The 23,885-nt window shown below is 40.6% G+C and overlaps 1 protein-coding gene across 4 annotated transcripts in view; it reads left to right on the top strand.

Annotated features, from left to right (window-relative positions):
- LOC121946151 (vacuolar protein sorting-associated protein 13B-like) overlaps positions 1–23,885 on the top strand; it is a 375,120-nt gene that overhangs the window by 26,947 nt on the left and 324,288 nt on the right. For all 4 annotated transcript variants that reach the window (XM_042490601.1, XM_042490600.1, XM_042490605.1 and 1 more), the window contains exons 5-13: positions 732–899; positions 2,682–2,863; positions 4,617–4,791; positions 10,660–10,934; positions 14,122–14,217; positions 15,738–15,860; positions 16,764–16,901; positions 19,159–19,246; positions 21,469–21,651. In XM_042490601.1, the coding sequence (XP_042346535.1) occupies positions 732–899; positions 2,682–2,863; positions 4,617–4,791; positions 10,660–10,934; positions 14,122–14,217; positions 15,738–15,860; positions 16,764–16,901; positions 19,159–19,246; positions 21,469–21,651 (1,428 nt within the window). The remainder of the gene's footprint in view (positions 1–731; positions 900–2,681; positions 2,864–4,616; positions 4,792–10,659; positions 10,935–14,121; positions 14,218–15,737; positions 15,861–16,763; positions 16,902–19,158; positions 19,247–21,468; positions 21,652–23,885) is intronic.

Raw genomic sequence — 23,885 nt, 5'->3', positions numbered from 1 at the left:
TGATTCCAGATGCCACCCTTTGCTGCATGTTGCCCCCTATCTCTCTCCCCCTTTCACGCTGAAAACTGTCCTATCCATTAAAGGCAATAAAAGCCCCAAAATATTATCTTTAATAAAAAAAGAACTATCGTGTATAGGTATGTATAAAGTTCTTTACTTTGTATGTGTGAAGGCATGTGAATGCTAATCCAATGAATCTTGTGTATGTTTAAGTGAACACAGACTCTTCGGTGGTCTAAGAGGCTTGGGAGGGATATGTTTAAGGCAGCATGTGCATAGTTTTGGGTTAAACAGGAGTTTGCATCTGAAAGGAGAGCTCTTCAGAGATTCATAAATTCACCTAGGATTTGTAGTGCTGCTCAGGCAGGGTAAGGAGTAAAAATGTTTTCTTATGGTTTTTTAGCTTCTTTCACTCTACATGTCCAAGGGATAGACTGTGGCAAAAAATAACATGTCAGGACCTCCTCTTATTTATGAGCCAATGAGGATGGCAGGGGTCAGCAGTATTGAGCCTAGACTTTTAGGGAATGCGGCTCTGGAGTTCACTCTGTAACTGCATCTCAACACTAAGGTAAATGGTCCTGATACATGTTAGTAAACATATGCGAATGTCACTATTATGTCCTCCTGTGTACATGTGTGTCCATTTGTAACAAGTTATGCTTTCTGTGTATCTTTTATTTGAACTTATTGTGCAGTTTAAGATTTTTCTCATGTGTTTGCTTTTGTAGGTTACGTCCAGAGTCTGATCAGGCGTGTGGTGAACAACGTGAACATCGTAGTGAACAACCTGATCCTCAAGTACGTGGAAGATGACATTGTGCTGTCGGTCAACATCACCTCAGCGGAGTGCTACACTGTAGACGATATATGGGAGAGGGCCTTCATGGACATCACTGGTGAGCAATGGCTGCTTACATTCCTTGGTAGGGGATTAACTAGTAAATCCACAGAGACAAGAACCTATATACTACAGTAAGTGTTTAATTTTGTTAGTTCAAACTAAGGTCAAACAGACATATTAGACAAGTTTAAGCATGGGTTTTTGTGTAAATGCCCATTGTCAGCTGCCAGAGTTGTCTCATATTCAGACGCCCAGTGTGATTGGACCATGTGTAGGTCCAATGCAGAGTGAGGCTTTGACAGAGAAAAATGCTCACATTTAAAACCCCACAAGATGAATGAGATGGCCGATTTAAAACATTAGCATGCCACTGTAAAAAGAGGAGGAAGTGCAAACCTTGTGGGTTTGTTTGTAGGTTTATGTTCAAGTGTTTATCATGACTGACAGCTGTGCGTTTAAATTTAAGGTGCTTATGATTGAGTCAGGCCAATGGGCTTCACTTTTGGGGAGCTGTCATGCCGTTCTTCTTAATTATACAGTCTTAAATTGAAACCCTTGAAAAGAGAGACTGATTGACATCAACTTGTCGACCAGTTCTTTTACCTATGCCATTAATTATCCCAATTGTTGAATAGTGCTTATCAGACCTGTTGATCTACTAGTCTACTGCCATAACCCAGTCTCCAGTACAGTGATGTTTGATGGTTGGCTCGACCAAGACCTACATAACAGGGAGACCCACAGACTACATGGAACTCTTTGATGATGAACTTTGATTTATCACATTGGTGTGTTCTGTATAAAGTGCCTAAGCTCTCTTTTAAATGGCCTATAGCTTTTTCTTGAATGATGCAGAGCTAGCAGGGAGCTTTGTCACAAACCTAGCATGCCAGACTTGCTCTAAATCTTTTAGCTGTTCCACAACAATTGACTTTTATAGTCTTTAAGTCTTCTTAGTTTGTGCTTATTCAGTAGTAGTAGTACAATAAAAATTCCTGGGGTTCACAATTATTTTAAACTTGAGCTACCATCATAACCTTTAAGAAGGGACTGGTTCTTCTGAGTCACAAATGCCCATCAACACACCAGTGGTCATTTTCAGTCACTGTTATCACTGTGGAATTTCTTTGGTGGTTACAACAGTAGTTACTGGCACTGTTTAGAGAATAAAATAATTCAGAGAATTATGAGTGCTGTTATCAGTCTGTCAGGGGTGAGTGAGTCAGTGACAATTTAGAATGTGATGATGTATGATCATCCAACTCTCTGTCTTGCTCTCTCTCTCTCTCTTTCGCTCTCTCACACATACACACATGCACGCACGCACACACACACACACACACACACACACACACACACACACACACACACACAGACACACTTCTCACTCACTCTCTCTCTCACACACACACACACACACACACTCTCTCTCTCTCTCTCACTCTCTCTTTCTCTCTCTCTCTCTCTCACACTCTCTCTCTCTCTCTCTCTCTCTCTCTCTCTCTCTCTCTCTCTCTCTCTCTCACACACACACACACACACACACACACACACCACACACACACACACACACACACACACACACACAGACCACTTGGTTGAACCTCTTGTAAATGTCACATTACACAACAGCTCTGTGATGTCTGAGTGTCATTTATGAGGATTTACTATCAGACCTGCTCTTTTGTTAGTACGATATCTCTGTGTAGTTGTCCATTTTTCAGTGTGCATACACATCTAATACATGTAGTGTAGTATCATGCATAATGTGTCAACATCTTCTGTGTAAAATGCAAAGTAATCTGAATTAACTTTGTTTTCTTTTTTCTTTGTGAAGCTCCAGAGCTGGTCCTGAGAAAAGTGATCAACTTTGCTGACTGTACTGTGTGTTTGGACAAGCGGAACGCAAGTGGCAAGATCGAGTTTTACCAGGACCCGCTGCTGTACAAGTGCTCCTTCAGGACACGTCTCCATTTTACTTACGACAACATCAATTCCAAGATCCCATCTGTCATCAAAGTGAGCATTCACTGCATAATTATCCTTATCTTCCCAAAGTTCAAGACCTAGACAAGGGTCTTCTATTAATTCAATTTCATTTTGGTATCACCAAAATATATCACACCTTAGCGATGGAAAAGTTTAAATTTGTCATAGCAGCTTACAATAAGAGGAACATGTGACTTACTTTTGTTAGGTTAGCTGTCCTCAAATCAATAGCAGGATAGTGACTAATCTAAGTTCATTGTTCTGGATATGTATGGAAGACAGCTGTTTATTTTTACAAGACTTTATGTCCTGTACTGAAATGAAAGATAGTGTTACAACTAATAGCTGTGTCACTGTAGTACCATGAGCATTTGGTTTTGTCTCTAAAGAGATTTGACTTTCATTAGCATCTCAGTTAATTTTAGTCTGAGAAATGCCATGTTGTTTCATTCTGGTAGTTTTGAAAAATATGTGATTCCTATCTTGGCTGTTTAATCAATATTTTTTTCAAGAACTTTTCAACCATGTTAATGTAATTGAAAACACCCAGTCTAGATAACTATCTCATGTCATGAAGCAACAGCTTTTGGACTACACCACTGATGTTGGAATCAAGCTCAAATTAGCTTAATTTCAAAACAATAGTAAAAGTTTTGTTTGGAAAAAAGTAGTTCCCATCATCAGATAATGATCACAGGCCATCACCATTAGTCTTCTACTCATTGTCAGCGGAAGATATTTGTTGGAAATCAAACAGAGAATCAGCTCTCTTGTTCCCTACTGTGGTACATATTGGTTTATGTTGTCTGATGCAAGCTGTTTTTGATGAGAAAGGTGATAACTTAAATCTTTTGCTGATGCATTTTAACCTTTATAATTCTAGGTTGAAATGAGATTGTCTAAACTGATGCACAGTCTAGCCAGAAAATTGATTGTGGCTGTCTTTGGTTTGTGTTTGTCTGTTTGTATTCGTCATCTTTCCACTATGAGGCTGCATCATGGTACATTTAATTCAGTCTCATTCATTTGTTAAACAAGCTTTCTCAACAGACAGAATTAAAGCAGAACATGGAGCGTTCCATCTGCATATAGTCATAATCAAGCCTTGTGGTTTAGTGACCTACAATAAGGTTTTCTTGGTGTTCCATCAACAGAATCACAAACAAAAGACTTGTCACATTAAGACAAGTTGTGTGTTTTACAGCACAATAGCAATGGTAATACCACTTCTGACTGTATTTCAGTGTGTCTTCTGTTATTTACAATTTATTAACACAGTATAATACAAAATATATGCCTTAATGAAAATTTTGCAGCTGCTGTAGATAATTACAGTAAACACATTGGTTCACATTACATGTACAGTGTAAATACATTTATTTCCATTAGAACTCAAGCTTTCTTACCCACACATTGTTTTTATACTAAGGGATGCATCTACTTCCTTTTTGTTACTCTACAGCACATCTACTTGTTTTTAGACCATAATTTGGGGTTTGTAGTTGTAAGTCATCATATAACTTTGTTCTACAGTAGCAAAAAATGCATCTTCCGCACACAACTTTCAGCATTCAACAGTTAGCCAAAGAGGGAACCGTACTTGTTCTTAGAGGGCCTGAGACAGCTCGACCCTTTTTTATTAAACATTCCTATTCACATTAAGCGGGAGCCCACGAGAAGTGGTTGGGCCTGTAGCCCATTCCACATCTAAACATACAATTTAGCAAATCGTATTTCAAAATTTAAGCCATCTCTTATGCTTTTCTTCTCTGTGTTTTCTCAGATCCAGACCATGGTGGAGAGCCTGAAGTTGTCTATCACCGATCAGCAGCTGCCCATGTTTATCCGCATTTTAGAGCTGATTATTGCTCTCTACTATGGGGAAATCGGAGGACACAAAGAGGGCGAGGGAGAAGAAGGCAGTATTCATGTCAGGGAGGCTGGAGCAATTTTACCTGGTGAGTTAGGTCTCTTAGAGAAGATATTGACAGTTCTCTCTCTGTAAGTAGCAGATGTTTTTGTCTGCTTTTATGCCTCCACTTAAGTGACAGCCTTGGCCTTAGTCATTATATTTCTCAGTAGTCTGTCTGCCTCATTTTCATGAATGCAATACCTCAGTAATACACTGAGGGAGTTTCTTCAAATTTGGTGCCAGTGTCCATCATGCCTCAGTGATGGACTTATAAAATTTGGTTGTCAAAGTCAATGTGACCTCTTAAAACACTTTTTTTGCCCCCCACTCAATAATTCATGCACTAAATATTAAAAAAAAGTCACAAATGTCTAGTAGGATGAAATGACAAAGTGATGACATTTTATTTCCAAAATGTCAAAGATTAACTCACTGTAACACCATAATGTTACGCAAAAACACTTTTCTGGCCATTTAATACCATAACTCAGGAACAGAAGGGGAGACATTTGCTCGAATAATGAATTGATGTCCATCACCAAAAAAATACACTTAATGCCTTTTATTAAATTCCTTCAAGGTCTTCACTACATATTTTATTTGAACGTGGCCATGGATGTGCAACTCAGCAGAGGCTAACAACAGTGAGGGAGTAATTTGGCAGTTTGCTCTTGATTTATTGTTATTGGGGAAAACCCCCCCAAAATGATTTTAAGTCATTATTTTATCTGGAATGTTTCTCAAAAATTTGATAACTAGAACTTGCATATGTAAGTACATGAAGTAAAGTCAAATAGGCTGTGATTTTTGCTCTTAGAAATAGAAACAAATGGAAGACTGAGGTAGTCATCCTCTTTTTATGGCTGAGGGCACTACAATCATTATTTTGTTCTATCACATTAATTTGTAAATTGTATATTGAGGTCTCGCAGCAACGTAGCATGTGTGTCACTGTAATTCCTGTAGCAGTCATATTTCTCAGACAAAATGTGGTTGAAAGCTCTGAAGTGGTTAATGAGCCATCAGACCATGCACGAAGCTTTGAAGCTTTTCCTTAGACAGCGTTTTCGGCTCATGACACTCTGCATGTTGCCTTGTTCTGTTCAGGGGCTATGTCTGTCCATATGCTGCTGTTGTTCCTAAACGGGACATTTAACATCACTTTGACCATGGTGTGCGCTCCTCCTGCTTTTTCCACAAACAAAAGCTGGAGCGTGTAACTCAACACAGACCGTTGTCGTCAGGCCTGATCCCCTCCATGTGCATAGAGGCAGGAGAGAGGAAGATGAAGGGTTAGACACAGGGATGAAGGGTAGACACAGGGATGAATCAAACGCAGGCCCATCTCTGTCTTTTCTGATTGGAGCACCACATGAAATCACACTCCCACACACATGCAGGCAGTTTCTTGCATACCAAACACAGACACAGACACAGACACAGACACAGACACACACACACACACACACACACACACACACACACACACACACACTCTCACGAACATTCATAGACTTTATACTTTTAATAGCTGCAGACACCCCCTTAAAAACCCCCCACCTCATTCCCTAAACGCCCATCTCATCTCTCCCAAACTGCTCATCCTTTATACAGCCAAATAGAACAGCATCGAGTCCCAGGTTCCGCTGGGCCAAAACAGCCTCTGCAGCACCAGGAGCAAATTATGGAGCAAGGGAAGTGGTGGGCAGAGAGGAAGCAGGCAGCCCAACACAATACAGCCCATTCGCTCACTCCCTCTAACTCGCTCCCTGCCTGTTGGCCTGGAACTTTTACTGCAAGTTGGCGCAGCTTCCAGTTCAGTGTCCAATGCCAGATGTAAGAGTCGGTGTCATGCTACTGCTATGCAGAGCCTCTGAGAATGAATTAGTATCCCATCACAAAAATATACAAGAGGGGACCAGCTCTTGGAACCTGAGCGCCCCCAGATCTTGTTATGCTGGAAGTAATCGACAGAGTGAAGAAGCTGAAGAGGGGGGCAGTTGTGTGTGTCTATACTGTAGTAGGTGTGTGTGTTTGTTGGGAGGAGTTTAAGCTTGTTCAGGAACATATGGTTTCACCGTAATCATCTCAGATTTAATGAGTAAAACTGAAATATTTTAATAATATTTGCAGAATTACAGCTCAAAAGATTTATTATTTGTAGTTAGAAAATAAAATGCATTTTTCTTAACCAATACAGGCAGGTTTTTACCACTGATAGGTTCTGTTCTACAACTTTCACGCATGTTGATGCCTATAGTGACTGACTTGGCTTACATGCATATTTATTTTAAAGTGTTGTAGTTTGTTGGAAACAATTATTGTCACATCACTGCTGGAACATGATCCCAGTACTATAGTACTTTATCACATTCATATGAATTCCCATAGGCTGCTTGTGGTGAGTCTTTGCTGGCTCTAATACCCCTCTTCAATACCCTTTTTTTAACTGCTTACTTTTTAATGCTTACTCTTGAATATTAATTTTTCCCCCATGTAAAGGTGTTTTTCTTTTCGCCAATTAACAAAGTGGAAAAAGCCTTGTAATGTGTTTATGTGCCCATGATTCACTGTGGCTGCAAGTTGTTTGTTTGATTTTTTTCTCTTTTAGGTAAGAGCCAATGTCTCATTAATGAACAGCATTAATAGGTGAACGGCGCAGGATACTTGTGTGTCACTAACCAAAGCAACCTTCCAGTGAGGATTAGATGGCTGGTTTTCCTACCGTCTGAAATTCAGTGAAGTCTGTGAAACACTGTAAAAGTTTCAGCGGTTGGAAACAAAGATGACTAACATGCTTGAATGGACCAGCTGGTCACGGCACGAGAAAGCTGTATGGTTTCAACAAGTATGTGAAGAATTATGAACTGAGAACTGAGTGTGTGTGTGTGTGTGTGTGTGTGTGTGTGTGTGTGTGTGTGTGTGTGTGTGTGTGTGTGCGCGCGCGCGCGCGCATATATGTGAGCAAGTATATGAGTGCCTAGAGTTGTTGTGTGTTTGTCCAGTGACATATGTAGGTGTTTTTCGCTCTGTATGTTGTGTATATGTCTAATTGTTTGCTTAGAAAGATCTCTGCGTAGGCCTGTTGAATGGAGTGGACCATTACACGTGTATCAGCCAGAGGCCACAGGCTATCGGCCTGTTATAAACCTCATGTGGCCCCCTTATGCTAGCACAGTGACGTGACAGGGCCTCTTTTTAATCATCTTTTCACTTTTTAATATTGGTGTGAAGACATAAGGGCCATAGAGTTTAGAAGTCTATGGCCACGGATGAAACGGCTTTTTGTCTTGCAGAGCGTTTTATATCCTCCTGCCATGACTGCTAAAACGGATTTTAAAACATTTTGATGTTAATGTCACGCCGATAGTGTTAAATCGAAACAGTATGCGACCCACATGGTGTTCCATTCTTTAATATCAAAGTAGGTAGGCCAGCGCGCCAAAGTGTGTCTGTGTGTATGCACTGTGTTACCTGTGAGGAACTGATGAACAGATAGATCTGATAGATATGATAAACTGTGACTGGAAAAACTGACACGTATGTGTGAAAGGTGTGTGTGTTTGAGCAGATGCAAAAGACGGCGAGCAGAGTAGCCTTTAACTCAGTGGTCAGGTAACCAGTCCACCTCTCCCTCTATAAACATGGAGGGACATCTACTGGTCTGCAAGGGCACTACCTTCTCTCCCTCCTCTCCTCTCACTGTCTCAATGTCACTCAGCTGTTCACTCACTAACACACCCACACCCTCTCCCTTGCTAGCTTAGACATACACCGCTGCCTAGAGGCCTTGGACTCATGGAAACCAACCATGACCCTGACACATCCTATAACACAGTGCTTCTGAGCTCTACTTATGGACATGTGCATGCTCATGGGGTGGGACACTAATATTGTGAGTCGTCCACGGAAGAGATCCAGTAAGGTTTTGATGGCTCTTAAAGTGAAGCAGAACACAGAGTTGGTTACATTTCACACCTGTGTGGTCATAGTACTTCACCACACAGCAGCATACATTTTGGCTGGCTCACATCACTCTCTGGGAATTTTTCACTCACTTCTCAGGATTAATACTTCAAAGTCTCCTTAAGCCGGTCTGTTTTGATCACTTGATTGGTAATTGTGCTTTTATTTTGATTGCCTCGCAATTCAAACGTAGCCTTCGTCGGGCTGTGACGTGAAGCGAAAGAGCTTAACTTGTTGAACTGACACCTCAAAGGCTTCCACCGAGTGAAAACTAAAAGGAAAAAAAAGTGAAATGAGAGATAGAATCCAACAGGGAGATTTGGGGGGAGTGAGAGAGATAAAAAGCCATAACATGGGATTTCCAACTGCCAATTCGCAAAGTGAAAGATTTAATTAAAATATGTCATAATTTTCACCGCCTCAGCCTCTGGGATTCCTAAGCTGTGACCTCACGGACAATATTGTTTTCTCACAGAGGACGTGAGGCCGCGAGGAATGGGATTACACATTCTTGTGTATTGACATCAGCTTCCTCTTTACCGACGTGTATGGAAACAGACACGATGGGACGAGTTCAGAGGTCGGCATCAGGGACCGGGGTGGTTCATAGTGGTTTGGGGAACCCGTGAACCCCCAAAGAGTTTGCTGCGTAATGGGAAAGATAATAGCAAATGGGCTTCAACCTACTTTTGCTTGTCTTTTGTTGTGAACCTCACCAACGTGCCAGTCCAGCTGTTTTTTCTTGATGACACAAGGACTGGCCTGTTGAATCTTAAGCTTCTATTTATCCTCAACCCTTTTGTTTCCATTTTGTCCAGGCTTTGTCTCATGTTTAGACCTCTTTCAACTGGTATGTCTGGGAAGACCGACCTCCCTCAGTCTTGATCTGCTTCTTCCACCACTTTCGACATTACCCCTTTCACCTGGTGTAAGGCCTGTTTCCTACAGTAGCCAGTGCTGCAGTCAACCTTTTGAGCTCTGTCAAGGTGTCAGCACACACAGTTGACCCATCCTAGCCTTCACCTGTACCTCTAGCCAAGCTCAGATTGTGCTGATGGCTCATAGCAACAAGCCTCCCTCATGGCCTCCATTTCAGTCTGTTGGCTTCTAAGCAAATATGTGACTGAGCTCCCCTCTGCATGCATTTGTGGATGCAGCCTGTGCCGTTGGGTCCAGCTCAGACAGCCCTGACCACAGTGATCCACTGGGCCCAGTCAAGGCTCTCTTCTGTCAGGATGCTGGCTGACACACTGTGCCCTCTGGCCTCCGCTGGAACGGGCTTCCTCTGTCTCTCTCTGTCTCTCTGTCTCTCTCTCTCTTGATCATGCAGCAGTGAGTTCCATCAGCACAAAAATACTCACACACCTGCATGCTGGAGCATTGGCAGCAACTACTGTGAAAACTGCCTTGGTCTGTGCTGTTTTTGTGTGTTCGGTTGACAGCTGAAACATCTTGCTTGTATTAAACTACCTCGAGGGCATGGACACATTAATTTAGTGTGCTGCGTAGGGCACAAACACTCACATTATCAACAGTTTCCCCCCTGTTGGACCAGTTTGCTCTCAGAACCTGCCTCTTTAAATTGATTTATCTGGCAGAGTAAAATCATACAAAGGGGGGAGTTGAGCGTTTTCCATCTGAACCCTAATTTGACTTCAACATAAATTTGGCAACCCGATTGTTATGAAAGACAATGATGTCCTCCCTGTTCTTTAGGATTCTTATTGAGCATAATGGTACATTTTTCTTTGTGTGCAGCAGATCTTGATTTGAAAGTCTGACTTGTAATTTCCTGAAGTTTTATATGAAGCATCTTGAACAGACACTTTGTAGGAGAAACAGTGGACCCGCAGACACTAACCGTGCCTTTTCTCATCACTCTTTAAAGTACAATAAAATCATGTGCTTATCTTTGCTTTATAATTAATTATGACTTTTTCCCGTTCAGGGATGGATGTGGATATGGAAAGCCAGGGGTCTGGCCAGTACTCCAGCCCAGACCTCTACATGCAGTCCGGGAGTCCTGATGAGGGCGACCAGGGTTGGGTTTCCTGGGCTTGGTCCTTTGTTCCAGCCATCGTAGGCACAGAGGAGGAATTTGAGGAAGGCCTCTACCAGCAGAGAGAGACAGGAGGCATCCCCAACAACCCACAACAACACACACCCAAAGACCCCATTGTTTCCATAGGCTTCTACTGCACTAAAGCTTCTGTTACATTTAAGGTAAATCAGCTTTTCTTTTTTTTAAAGACCTGCATCATAAATTATTTCATTAACAAATCATTGCTAAATGTCCTGTCAAGGCAAGAATAGAGGCTGGTATACATTAGGTGAATCTGTAATCCCATCTGTGAAGTAGTATTAAAAACATGATAAACTTGAAAAAACTCTGAAAATTCCTGGGGAAGTTCATTCAATAAAGATACTTAATGTTTATATAGAACAGTGATAATCAGCTACTGGCTGCCAAAGCTTCCCATCCAGCCCGCAGAATATGAATGAATCAGAAAATGTAAGGGGGGGAAAAAATGCATTCCATTAGCATTATTTTCCCATATTAAAGCAACCCCCAAAACCGTTGAGTGATAGACTCATAGCTCTCATTTAACGTTTTGTTTTATTTCTTTTTTTACATACGCTTTTTTAACATGTTATCTTATTTTTTTTATTATAACAATTTCATTACATTATTTAACAATTATTAATTTTATTATTAAACAATAACAGTAAAACAATTTGGGCCCATGGATAAATGGAATTGATGACCCCTCTTATAGAATTTCCTGATTTAAGATGTTGTGTTAACAATTACAGCTTTTTTTCCTTGCTACTGTTATTGTTTATTCACTCCTACTGCCCCTCCCATCTCTGCTCTCATATTTTGTGGTGATTTCGAGTTTGAGTTTTAAAGACCAGCTTGATCTTCAGGAAGTCACAATCCTCTTTGTCTGTGTGTGTGGTACAGGGGAGGGGAGTGGAACCGCTAACTGGCGTCTCGGGTCACGTTAATGTTTTAAACATTATACGTGGTATGATGACTATTCAGAAATGGATCCCAAACTTTAATCCTGCCTGCTCACTCAGAATAGTTGGAATTCATCTGCGTTTCCCCTCAGGTTCAGGAACTTCAGATCACATTACTGCTCTCACATTATTGTGTGTGTGTGTGTGTGTGTGTGTGTGTGTGTGTGTGTGCCTGCGTGCGTGTACTCGACAGCGTGTGTGATCAGTGAAGGGGAGGTATGTCTCAGGCCAAACAGACCATGGTGCTTTTCTAATAATGTTTAAATTGTTCCTGTATTGTTTGAGTTCTTTTAATCAATTAATTGCCTCTCGTCTGGAGTAATTGCAGACAGCTGAAAGGATGGCTTTTTAAACGTTCTCGTCTCTTTCCTTCAAGGAAGTATTTAGTTTGAGGGAATTTCATGTCTTTGAACAGCCACTGCCTGAACCTGAGTTTGACATGAACATGAAATCAGAGAGGTATTTTTAGACTGCTGACCCATTACTCTCCAGATCTGTTTGATCAGAAAAATTGGCAGTATAATCTAATGACTTTTACACACATAACGCATAGTTCAGCACTTACCATTTGTTCCCCTCTTTCACATTTGCACACCTGCCAAACTCTCATTGCATGCCAGACTTCATGCCATTCTTTTGTTTTGGTATTTTCATTTATTGTAAAAATAACAAATTTCAAAGTCTTTTTCAACTTTCCCATCAGATTCTCTTCACTGTGTTACATTTCTGAGCAATGGACGTAAAGACAAAGTACCCTAATATTCACATCCAACGTTTTAACGTTTCCAAGATGCCTCATAAAGAATCATTTGATTTGTGTTGGACTCCTGAAGTCTTTAATGGGTCAAAATATAGCAAAGGAGAAGTAGCAGGGACAGCAGCGGCAGCAGTGGCTGTGTGTATTACTGGCTTTGTTGAGCATTTGTGTTGGTACATAGAGGCTGTTTCTCTGTTCTCTGTCTGCTCTGTTGTTTCAGGCCTCGGTATAGTCAGAAATGCTCCCCCAGTCTAGCTTGGCTAATGCCAAATTGGCCATCTTCTTATTGTATTAACAGTCATCATGTTTGTGTCTGATCCAGTGTCAGTGCTACCATGCACTGATGTTGTCAGACAGAGCAATTTTTTGGTCAGATAATTTAACATCCCTGCTCACCGCTGCTCCTAGGGACCTGTGGGTCGGGACGGAGTGGTCCCCGCACAGGATTAAACCATCAGAATCGAGAAAAGGGGAAGGGAGCGAGGGTGAGAGAGTCTGCTCCATCAGTAGGGATAATAAGGCACAGCTGCTCCTTGCTCTGCACCTGCTTCCTGTGTTAAAAGTTGAATGGGTTAGGGTCTGCACAGCTCTGCTCTACACCCAAAGTTTGGCCAACCTCAAAAGCATCACAGCTCTGTATCCCTCTCACTTAAACCAACTTGTTTTTACCACTCTCTGTCTGCCTCCACACTATCTCTACACACAGAATTCATGCTCTAATGATCAATCCCTCTTTTCTTTTTAATTCACCCTAACAAACAATCACTTGTACATTTTTAGTTTACTCCTTGATTTCCCGAGTACTTTAGTCATGTTCTGATTGTCATCCCCAATAAAGCAAGAGCGGGCCTCCCCTCAAATCAGAGCGGAGCGGTTGTCATGTGGTTTGATGAATGTATTTGGCTACGGTCCAGACTTGGAAGAGAAAACGACCAAAACGTCCCAAGGCTGGCATCCAGTCTGTGATCTAAGAAAATGTCATCTGTCCTTGTTTGGATGTTATTGTTTCTGGTTTTAAGCATTATTTTCTGGGGCCCTGCTGCCCTCCACATCCAAAGACTTGCATAGCTTTTGTTTATTTTTCAAATCATGTATCCGTTTCAGCAATGAATTGTGAGTACGCGCGCGCGCACACACACACACACACACACAATGAGACATATACTTTCCATTTTTTAGTGTTGAAGTTTTGTGACATCCATATCATTGCCATAACTGTTACATATTCTGTCAAACAAGACTTAACTTTCCTTTGTTGTCTTTCAATATTTTAAGGTGCTAAAGTCTCTATACTGAACCACTTTTCATTTGAATACTGCAATTTTAAGACTTGTTTAATTGGTTTTGATCTGTTTGATTCAGATTTTTAAACACCTAATCTATTTTTTGGATGTCGCAAAGCTGTAACTGTAACACAAAATTAAACTTTGTAAACTTTGCTCCATTTTTCATGTTCTGTTGCTTTGATGTATTTTTGTGACACCTTGTTGTAGAAGTTGAGTAACATTTTTTTCACAGATTAAATCAAACTTGTGAAGTAGTAGCAAAGTAATAGCTTTGACTGCTAAATTGTAGTTGTATTTATTTGATCTTTACTCTTTTTTTCTGTCTTTCTGTCTTTTTTCTCAGCTGACAGAGACCCAGTCAGAGAGCAGCTACTACAGTCCTCAGAAGGTTAAGTCCAGAGAGGTCCTATGCCTGGAGCAAGAGGGAATCACTATAGAGGTAATATGCCATAGCTTAATTCTTACAATTTCGTCTAAAAAAATTATATGGAATATTGTTCATATTCCATATAATAAACAGAGCAGCTACAAGAACCAATGACAGCTTTCTTTTAACTTTTTTTTTTTTTAACCAACTAACCAAACAATCTCGTGTCTGGATGTAAAAAAAAAAAAAAAGGGAGTAATGGATTATCATTATCAATGATGAGGATCATTATTAAAAACATTAGGCCTCAACATTTTTTTTAAAAATGAGAGCATATAATTTTTCTAATATCTGCCCACATCAGTTGTACCCATCTGCAACCTTGTTACCCATCATGAACAGGCCAATGATGAGCCTTGCATCCTTTTTTTGATCCTCTGTTATTATTATTAGTGTCTCCTTATTCGCTGTTGGACAGTGGTTTCTCTTAATTCCCTCCTTAAGTACACGTATAAAGCCTCTCCAGGTCACTAATCCGTGGCCTGTTGTGAACACAGTGAAATCCGTGTCTGATTGAGGTCCAAGTCTGATCATTTCCGCGTTTCCCCCTCGGTGTAGAAAATATTTTTAAACCTTTTTCTCTGATTACCTGGTCGGAGAAGGAAAGGAGTTTTCTGCTTCTAAGCTATCTACCAGATGTGAGAATTCTGAGAGATTTCCAATTCCAATTTCTGTAATTTATGCTTTTGCTGGAAGAGAGAGAGAGCAGTCTGAACTGGGACCAAAAGTGAGAGCGTTGAAAGGCAAAGGGATGGCTAGTAAAACAGGGAAAACTAGGCCTTGTAATTATTGTGTGGTGAAACGTAAAGTTTTATTGGATTGCTCTCTATTTAGTTGTCTGCTGGGTGAAGCAAAGGCACGGTGAGTGAGAGGCAACCACACCTTGCTGGTTACAGGGTCTGCTGGACTGCTACCACACACTCACACATGCACACACCACGCTCAAGGGAAAATGGAAGTTGTCTAACCCCTGCTCTTTTGATGACAATGAAATGAGCCCACAACCTCAACAGCACCACAAACCAACTTAGCCTCAAACTGGTCCTAGTGGAGAAACTTATTTGGGATAAATCCACAATACACTGACTCTTGCACTGTGATTAATATCAAATTTTATGCTTTGTTGAGATGTAAAAAGGTAATTCAGTCAAATTAATTTCTGTGAATTACTGCACTGTTACAATTTTACTGAACTTCTGTAGACTGATTTGAGAGATTTAACATTGTGGTTGTTCCGTTTGGAGAGGAAAGGATTGCATTTTCCCCATCTGTTAAGTTTTAACTAACTACATGGATGGATGGATGGATAGATACATACATCGATGGATACATAGATAGATTCATGATTATTATATCAATATTTATCTTAATCGATGTTTCCTAACGGTACAGGTCTGTGTATTCCTTACTCTTCTTCAGTGGAAGACAGGTCTCCGGCGCTTATCCAGTTTCCACATTGTGCTTCCTGTAGAGGTGAATAAATCTGGACCATAAAAACTGGTAAAAGTCTCTTCCTCTGGTTTTTATTCCAGGTGCTGATGATGGGGGAGCCCTTCTTCGATTGTCAGATTGGCTTTGTGGGTTGCCGGGCACTCTGCCTGAAAGGCATCATGGGAGTCCGGGATTTTGAAGAAAACATGAACCGACGTGAAGAGGTAAAGACAGCCTAAAAACCTCAAGGAAAAATGAAAAAAAGCGGAAAACTTGAGTGAGAAAGATAAAGAAAGAGAATTTAAAAGCCCAGAACGGAGATCAGTTTCACCTAAACCATGTCTCCGCAGCCTCTATTGCTCCCAAGAGCTTTCAGAAGGAGGTAGAGCTGTGGTCTGGTTTGTTTATGGAAGAGCAAAAACCAGCTGTCTTTTTGTAATTCACCATAATGTTCTGTGTTTGCCACAAGTACATCACTGTGTCAGCAGCAGTCTCACAATCTGCACACAAACAGTGCAACGCTTATGGGCTCTATTGAAGTCTATGAATTTCATCATCTAAGCCTTAACTGTTATTTTTGTGAGATATTTTTAAATTGTGTGCTTACCCGCAGTATGTGACATTTAATAAGGGACAGCAAATGATTTCTGTTAAATCACTTGAAATACTTGTTTATAATATGATCTTTTATTTGAAATCTGAAATCTTAAAGTTCCCTTTCACTCAAAAATGTTTCAGTCCTCTAAAGTGTCTGACCTTCACAATATTGATTTGTATCTGTGTAAAGTTTGTCACTGAAAAGGTTTTCATAGTCCTCTGCTGTCTGTGCACTTCCCTGAAAGCTTGTCTCTCATAGCCAGACCTATCTCCACGCTCCACACTGGGGAAGGAGCAGTGGCAGACGTGGCCAGAATTTCCCAAGAGGGAGAAAGAGCAGATCAGCCTCTTTTTAGTTTTTTTAGCTTATATGTTGGGAAAAGCATGTTAAAAATATAATGATCGTAGAATATTTTTTACATACTTAAACATGACTGGAGGGGAACTTCAAAATGCCTAATATTTTCTGTGCATCCGCTCTTTTATACCCTCACTCATTTTCCTCTTGTCTTTTCTTTCTGTCTCTGCAGGATGCAGTGTTCTTCAGCTGTGGGGACAGCCTAAGCAGTAAAGGAATGACCTACCTTACCAACTCTCTCTTTGACTATCGGAGTCCAGAGAACAATGGAGTCAGGGCTGAGTTCATCCTGGATGCCGCCAATCACAAGGTCTCAAGAAAATTAGATTCTGGAGTTCACCAAAAAAATCATGTTTCCAAACACGTTTTTTGTCTGGAAATTTTATTTGGGAAAAAAATATGTTTTTAGTGGTTTAAAAAAAGGTTAGTTTTGATTGGATGGATGGCCAAAACTCAATAGCAGGTCATGCATTTCAGATTGAGGTCCTCAGTGACCATCTACCTTAGAGCAGTCCCACACCTATATCAGTAAAACAGTTTGTCTGTAGTGAATCCATCCAGATTACAGGTTGATTGTGACATATAAAGTAATCAAGCTCTTTTTTTCAGAGGACTAACCACTAAACATTTAGAACTAAAGGCAAACCATTTGGCAAAAATGAGGCAGTCAGTTCCAAAGCAGGCTAGCAACCAACTCACCATGCACCTCACAGCAGGACACCGGCCAACACACTCATCCAACAGCAACACACAAAATTGCATTAAACATAATGAACTCACTGATACTGTTTACTTGAAGAGAACCTTTTATTGAAACGGTCCTCACTAAACAAAACATTTGTAGCACTGAGATCGTCAAGCTGCTCAGAGAAGAAATACCCACAAGAAAAAGAGGAAATTCTATTGAGATATTGAGATTCTTTATTTTTGAGATTACATAGGATTCACTGAGGCCCCTCACTGCCAAAGTAGAGAAGAAAGAACATATTGGCGCTAACACAGTTCTTTATCCAGGTAAATAAACAATAATCTGATGTAGTAAAATCTAGTCTTTCTTCAGATTTCATGGTCATATTTGGTAGGACTAGGTTATTACCATATGTTATCCCTTTTAACTCAATAATTCCTTCTCTAAATACATCATTCCAGTTTAAATCGCTGCCACTGAGATTATTTCTGTCAGTCACTCAGCTGCTTGCTGCAGTAGAGGAATGTTCCCGTTATCTAAGCAGTAGTGTTAAAGCTGTTATTCCTGATAACTCTCAGCTCCATTCATCAGCCATCACAGCTCTAGTATTGACTCTGCTCAAAAATGTTCATGACCCTCCATGAAGCAATTGTTTGGACATCCATCCATCCAACCACACTTGAAAGTCTTAAAGAGTCAAAGGTTTTAGTGTTAATTCATTAGCGGTTTTGAAACCAGCCAATGGCTTTGATCCAAAAGCATGCCAGAGCCATTAGAGGTCCCCTAATAAATATTACTTATTAACCCTCCTGACTGATAAGACTCTATAGAAATCTCTGTTTAGAGAGCTAGTGAGTAAGCCTGGGGTGGGGGTGTTAAAAGTGTGTGTTAAAGGGGCTGCTCTCATTCTCTCTTTCTGCTCCTTGCTTGCTCATTCTTCTCACTGTTTGCCTGCGGTTTGATGTGCAGTGGAAATATAACTTTCAAAAATCGTCTAGGACAGGGTCAATAGCTTTTAACCTGCAGACTAATAAATGGTGATGAGTTATAGGTAACCACACACACACACACACACACAGGTAGATCAAACATGAGATAAAATCTCACAGCTCTTTTACCTATTTAGTTTTTATTTGTTAATAATGATTGTAAATAAATAACTGGTGAAGGCACAGTGCTTTAATGATGAGCGTCATCTGGGTTTAAACCAATAATTGTATTTTTCCGAATGTGTACATATTGCTTCTAGGTACATTTATGCTTTTAAAAGCTGCATCTTGCTATCTTGATAAATATTTCCAAATGGCATTTCACAATTTCATATTAAAACTCTCAACCATAATCCCAGACAGACAGTTTTGATTTGTCATGAAAAAGTCCTATCTTGTAGTAGATAAGGTATTTCCAGTGGCATACATCCAAGTGCCAATGTAATGAGGAAACTTTCACTTCCATTTATCAGCAGCCTATTACTCAATAAAGAATAGAGATGATATGTAGTAAATTATCTTCCTGTGCAAAGTATAAATGAAGTATATAACAGTGTCTTTCTCTGTGTGCTCTCTCTTCTCTATCATCATTTCTGCTCTAAAAAGTTGATTAAAAAAGGTGATCAGTTCTAATTTCACCCCAGATGAGAGACTTGATCTGCCATGGTCAAGTCTACTTTCATTTCCAGACTTTTTTAATAGTTCCAAATACTTGTGATATTGTTGGCTGAAGAAATAAACCAACCCTCAATTACTCTTTTTTTTTTTATCTCTGATTTGACCCCTTTTTTCCGTATCCACCGTAACCCCAGTCACTGCCACTCTTAAATGCTATCAGCTTGTTTGCTCCCTTACTGCCGTGTTTACCTTACTCCACTTTTGTTTGACAGGAGACCTATACGGAGATAGCGGGCATGCAGCGCTTTGGTGCTTTCTACATGGATTATCTCTACACAATGGAGAACAGCAGCGGCAAAGGTATTGTCTAATTCACTCCTCCTCACAGAGCTTGTTTGCTCACCTTGCCACCTCTTCTCTCTTTTTCTTTATATCTGTCATGTTCTCCTTTTCTCTGCCTTGTTCTCTCTTTCTTCCTATCTATCATGTTCTCTCTGTCTCTCCATCCTTCTCTCTCTCTCTCCCTCTTCTCTGTGTCAAACAAGCCCCCTGGAGACTTGAAGAAAGAGCTTGTCTTGTTTGAGTCACAGCCACCTGGTCCTTGACCCTTCCTGTCCTCGCTCTCACCCCAACTTACCTGGAGGGCAACTGTCAGAAGTGTTTAGTCTGCACTGACACATATTTGAGTTTCTTTTCTCTGCACTGCTTGTTGAAACACTGTTTCCCCCCCTGTCTCTTTACCTGTAAGCTCTTGAGAAAGTGAATAGGCTCCTCTTGGCTAATTAGGTGTCACTCTTCTGGCAGAAGCTTTAAGACAGACAGGATTTCTCATTCCTCAGCTGCAGCACTCAGGATTGTTTATTCAGGTCTGAAAGATCTGAAGTTCCCATTAAGAGATAAAGCGTTCTCCCTTCAATTTGAAATGTTATATTTGGCCCACAAATGTCTCTGTGCTTTAGTCTGTGATTGTTGAGCATTTTGTTTCAATGCTGCTGGGAAGCCGTGTGTGACACCTGACTGACATTCACAAGTGCTAAGATAACACCCACCACCCCCCAACAAAAAAAACCTCCAACATGCTCAACACTTAAAAAAATATGATTAAAGCTAGATGAAGTGCAACCCCGCACTGTGTCTAATGGCAAAGTATAACAGGACATGGTCCATGTGTTACTGAATGCTATTCAAATAAGGAATGATATCTGATTATGCTTCATTGAGTGGAAACAAGAGGTTTCAGTAATGATGAACTCAGCCAGAAATTTCTGATATAATGGCACAAGAAACAATGATCTGGTTGAGCCAATTCAATGACTTGAGCAGATCATTTGATTTATTAGGAGTCTAGTGTCACCTTTGTTGTTTATCTTTCTTTTTTCCTCTTTCATTTTACTTCTGTCTTCCTCTACTTTCTGACTAGGCTATTGTTCTCGCCCGCTGTCAGCTACAGATAATCATCTAAATTAAAAAAAAACATTGATACTGTCATCCTGAGCTGTCAGAGTCATTTCTGACAGCAGGATAAGTGTCAGTCTCTTGTCCTGCGGGACGGCTGTGGTTACCCCTGCCAATTGGAATGCTTCTCTTCTGTCAGTGTTTCTCTTCTTCTCGGACGCGGACCAGATCCAGTGTCAACCAAACAAATTAGTTTCCATTGCCATGGGACTAACATAAACTCTGAGTCAACCGAAATACTAACCGACCCAGGTCATATTCACCATCGACTTCACATTAGAGTAACGCTGCAGATTAAAACCTTTTTTTTGTAATCTTGGGGAAATTGATATACTTTTAAATCGTCTTAATCCCGGCTAATTTCAGCCTCCTCATCATTCCACTGACCGTTCTAACTGCAGCCATATGGTTGATATTAGGCCTAATCCACTGCAGCCAAATCTCACTGAAGAGGGGAAGGGGAAGTGGCATTGCCCATTGCCCTTTATAAATCCCTAGAATTTAGGAGTAGTTTCACCCCATCCCCCAACCCTTTCAGTGAAACAAGTTAAATTCATAGTGTTGACTCTCTGAGCTGTAAGAATGTTCGGTGCAGTGGTGGAATGTAATGGGAATAAAGAGAGTTGTGACCCTTTGTCCTCTTCCTCCCTCACTGCCATTCATCCACCCCCTTCTTTTATTTTTAATTTCTCCCGTTTTATTGCCGGGGAGCTGAGTCTTTTAAGTGGACCTCTGGAACAGAGGCCTACGATGAATGAAGGGACAGCTGTGTGAGAGAAGTGGACATTTGGAATATTCATCATTCCAGTGGGTCACGGCTGTGAGAGCTGCTCTCTGCTGCTGCATTACAGCACTGCCATCGTTATTTTGTTATTGTCCAGCAGATGAGGAGATCCTATACTTGTGCATAATTATGAATTAAACATAGGGAAGAAGTGTGGCTGCCCTAACTATGTCAAAACTCTTTACATAAAATGCAGAAAGAGACATGATTACTGTACTTAACACTCTTCAGTATGTGAAAAATGTTTGAAATGTGCTGACTGGCAGACAGAAGAATCCCTAAGTTTGTAATAGCTCATACTGTTTATATTTTGGTTATATTTGTATTGTTTTTCTGTTTGTAGGCTCTCAGGACTCGGTGGTGAGTATGGAGGAGGTAGTGCCCACATTTCAAGAGACATCCATCAAGAGGTTGGTGGTGGGACCTCTGGATGTCAGGCTACACAGCAGCGCTGTCCACCGCATCCTAAAGATGGTTACCTGTGCCATGGACCACGAGTATGAGCCCTACTGCAAACCACAGCGAGGTCAGACATCTCATGCAAACAGCTGCTCCATTTGTTTTACTGAGCTGACTTTTACCCTCTGAGACCTACATAGGCCCATATTTGTCTGTTTTTAAGGGGGGAAGGGGATATTTCGCTTCACTTAGCACTGAATGTCAACTTTTTCTAGTCATGAATTTCTAATAAACATTGTGTTTCGGTTAGACATCTATTAAAACTTAAGTTTAGAGTGTAAAGGGGCTTAGAACATGATGGCTGAAGTATATGATGGTCATTCCCATGCTCAATTATATCTCATAAGTTGTTGTAGCAATTTTTGGGATAATATCATTTGTTAGACAGTTTTGGTGCTTATTTTAAGCAAGTTTGGCTACTTGACAGTTAATAAAAATGGTTAAAAAAAACAAACCCCAAAATACTAAATCTTGACCTTAAAGAACACCATGGAAATCACATGCTGTGATTTGGTATTAAACCTTTTGAATTGTGGAGATTTCTGAAAGAACTGGTAATTGCGTGGCAAACACTTCTGTTCTTGAAACCACTGAGAACCCCCCTTATTGTTAATGTACCTTTGCCAAATATAGAGTACACAAATGGTCATTTTATGCAGTAATGTTCATTTCAAAGAAATGGTCGAAGTACAATGAAATGGCTACTATAGGGGCTAACGTCCCACATTAATACAGTTGGGCTCATTGTATCCACAAGTGTGTCAGCTTTCCATTCATACCCATTTTATGCATTACTAAGAATTTTTAAGGACTCCTGTATGCAGAAATGTTCAAATACAATAGTGTAAATGTTAAGCTGAGACTAATGGGTACCAATTGAACCCATTTTCATTCAGATATGAGGCAAGAGGTCAATTGCCCCCTATGAAAATGGCCATGCTATTTTTCCATTGCTGATATGTAGCCTAATTTTGAAACATTATTTACCCCCTTCCTAAGAAGCTAGTATGACATAGTCAGTACCACTGATTTCCTTAGGTTTTGTTTCATATGATACCACATTCTTCACTCTAGCATTAAAAACAAAACCCAGCTACAGCCTCTTAAAGACAGGATTGTCAGCCAGGATCACCAGCAGCTCAGCAGGTCTCAGAGGGTTAACAGCCAAGAATCAGCTAATAACTAATAGTTGACTGTACTCCCCATACTCTACTAACACTTGTTGCAACATCATCTCTCATCTTTTCTTCCCTTGTCTTCTACTCTGTTCTCTTGTCCTCTCCTCTCTTCCATTATGCCAATGATCAGAAACGGCAGGGGTTTGCACTTTACAGTATCCTCATCACATTGTTATTTCCTTGCACAACCCATCTTTCAACACACAGCTGTACATGAAAGCAGTGACCTCTTGGACCACATGAGGGAGGATAAGCCAAACACCTTTGTTAGTGATCGTCCCTGCACAGCTATTGATGAGCTCATCCCTTGGATGTTGTGAAAGAACATGGAATGTGTGTCTGCGTGTAATATCTGTAGCAATAACTCTCATTTTTGCGAAACGATAACATCCGTAGGTTTCGACTGTTTCAGCATCTGCGATAGATAATGGATGATGGGGTAATTACAACAGAGCTTTTGACTAAAGCTGGGCAGGTCAGTGTGTTCCTTCCTGTTTCTATATGTGTCTGTGCTCACTCTGGCATTTTCTGGAGGAGGGTCAGTATTGTTAGACCCCCGGGGGGGATTGAGAAATTGAGAGTAGATAAAAGAGGAAGCATTTTTCACCAAGGTAGCTATTACAGATAGAGTGATACAGTAACTCATGCCGTATGTGTTTTCCTAAATCAAGCTCTCCTCTCCTCTCCTCTCCTCTCCTCTCCTCTCCCCAAGAGCTCAGAAAGAATCACTTTGCTCCCCAAAACGAGCTGTAAATGGAGGCCCGAGTGGCTGTTGTCTGTATTTTATAAAGTCTTGCCCTATTTCGACCAGAAGATTTCAACTCACAGATTACATACAGTATGATCATTTTTGTGAATGTATATTAAATATATTGACAAAGAACAATAGATAGAAAGAAATTACTTTAAGAGCTGGATTTGTTAAGTGGGACACGAAAATAAGGGTGTGACAGAAATATGTGAGTTCCAGCATGTGTTTGCAAGCTTGCGCACTTGTTCTTTTTATCATGTTTTCGTCTTTTCTGTGGACTTTAAGTAGAAAGTGTTTTAGTGTGTTTAATCATGCCTCTGTGTACCATGTGAGCCACGTGTCTTTTGTAATTTGACTGTTGACTGTGGATGT

The sequence above is a fragment of the Plectropomus leopardus genome, chromosome 7, assembly GCF_008729295.1.
Source record: "Plectropomus leopardus isolate mb chromosome 7, YSFRI_Pleo_2.0, whole genome shotgun sequence".
NCBI lineage: Eukaryota > Metazoa > Chordata > Actinopteri > Perciformes > Serranidae > Plectropomus > Plectropomus leopardus.
Note: the sequence above shows the minus strand (reverse complement) of the source record. Positions and strands in the feature narration are given on the sequence as shown.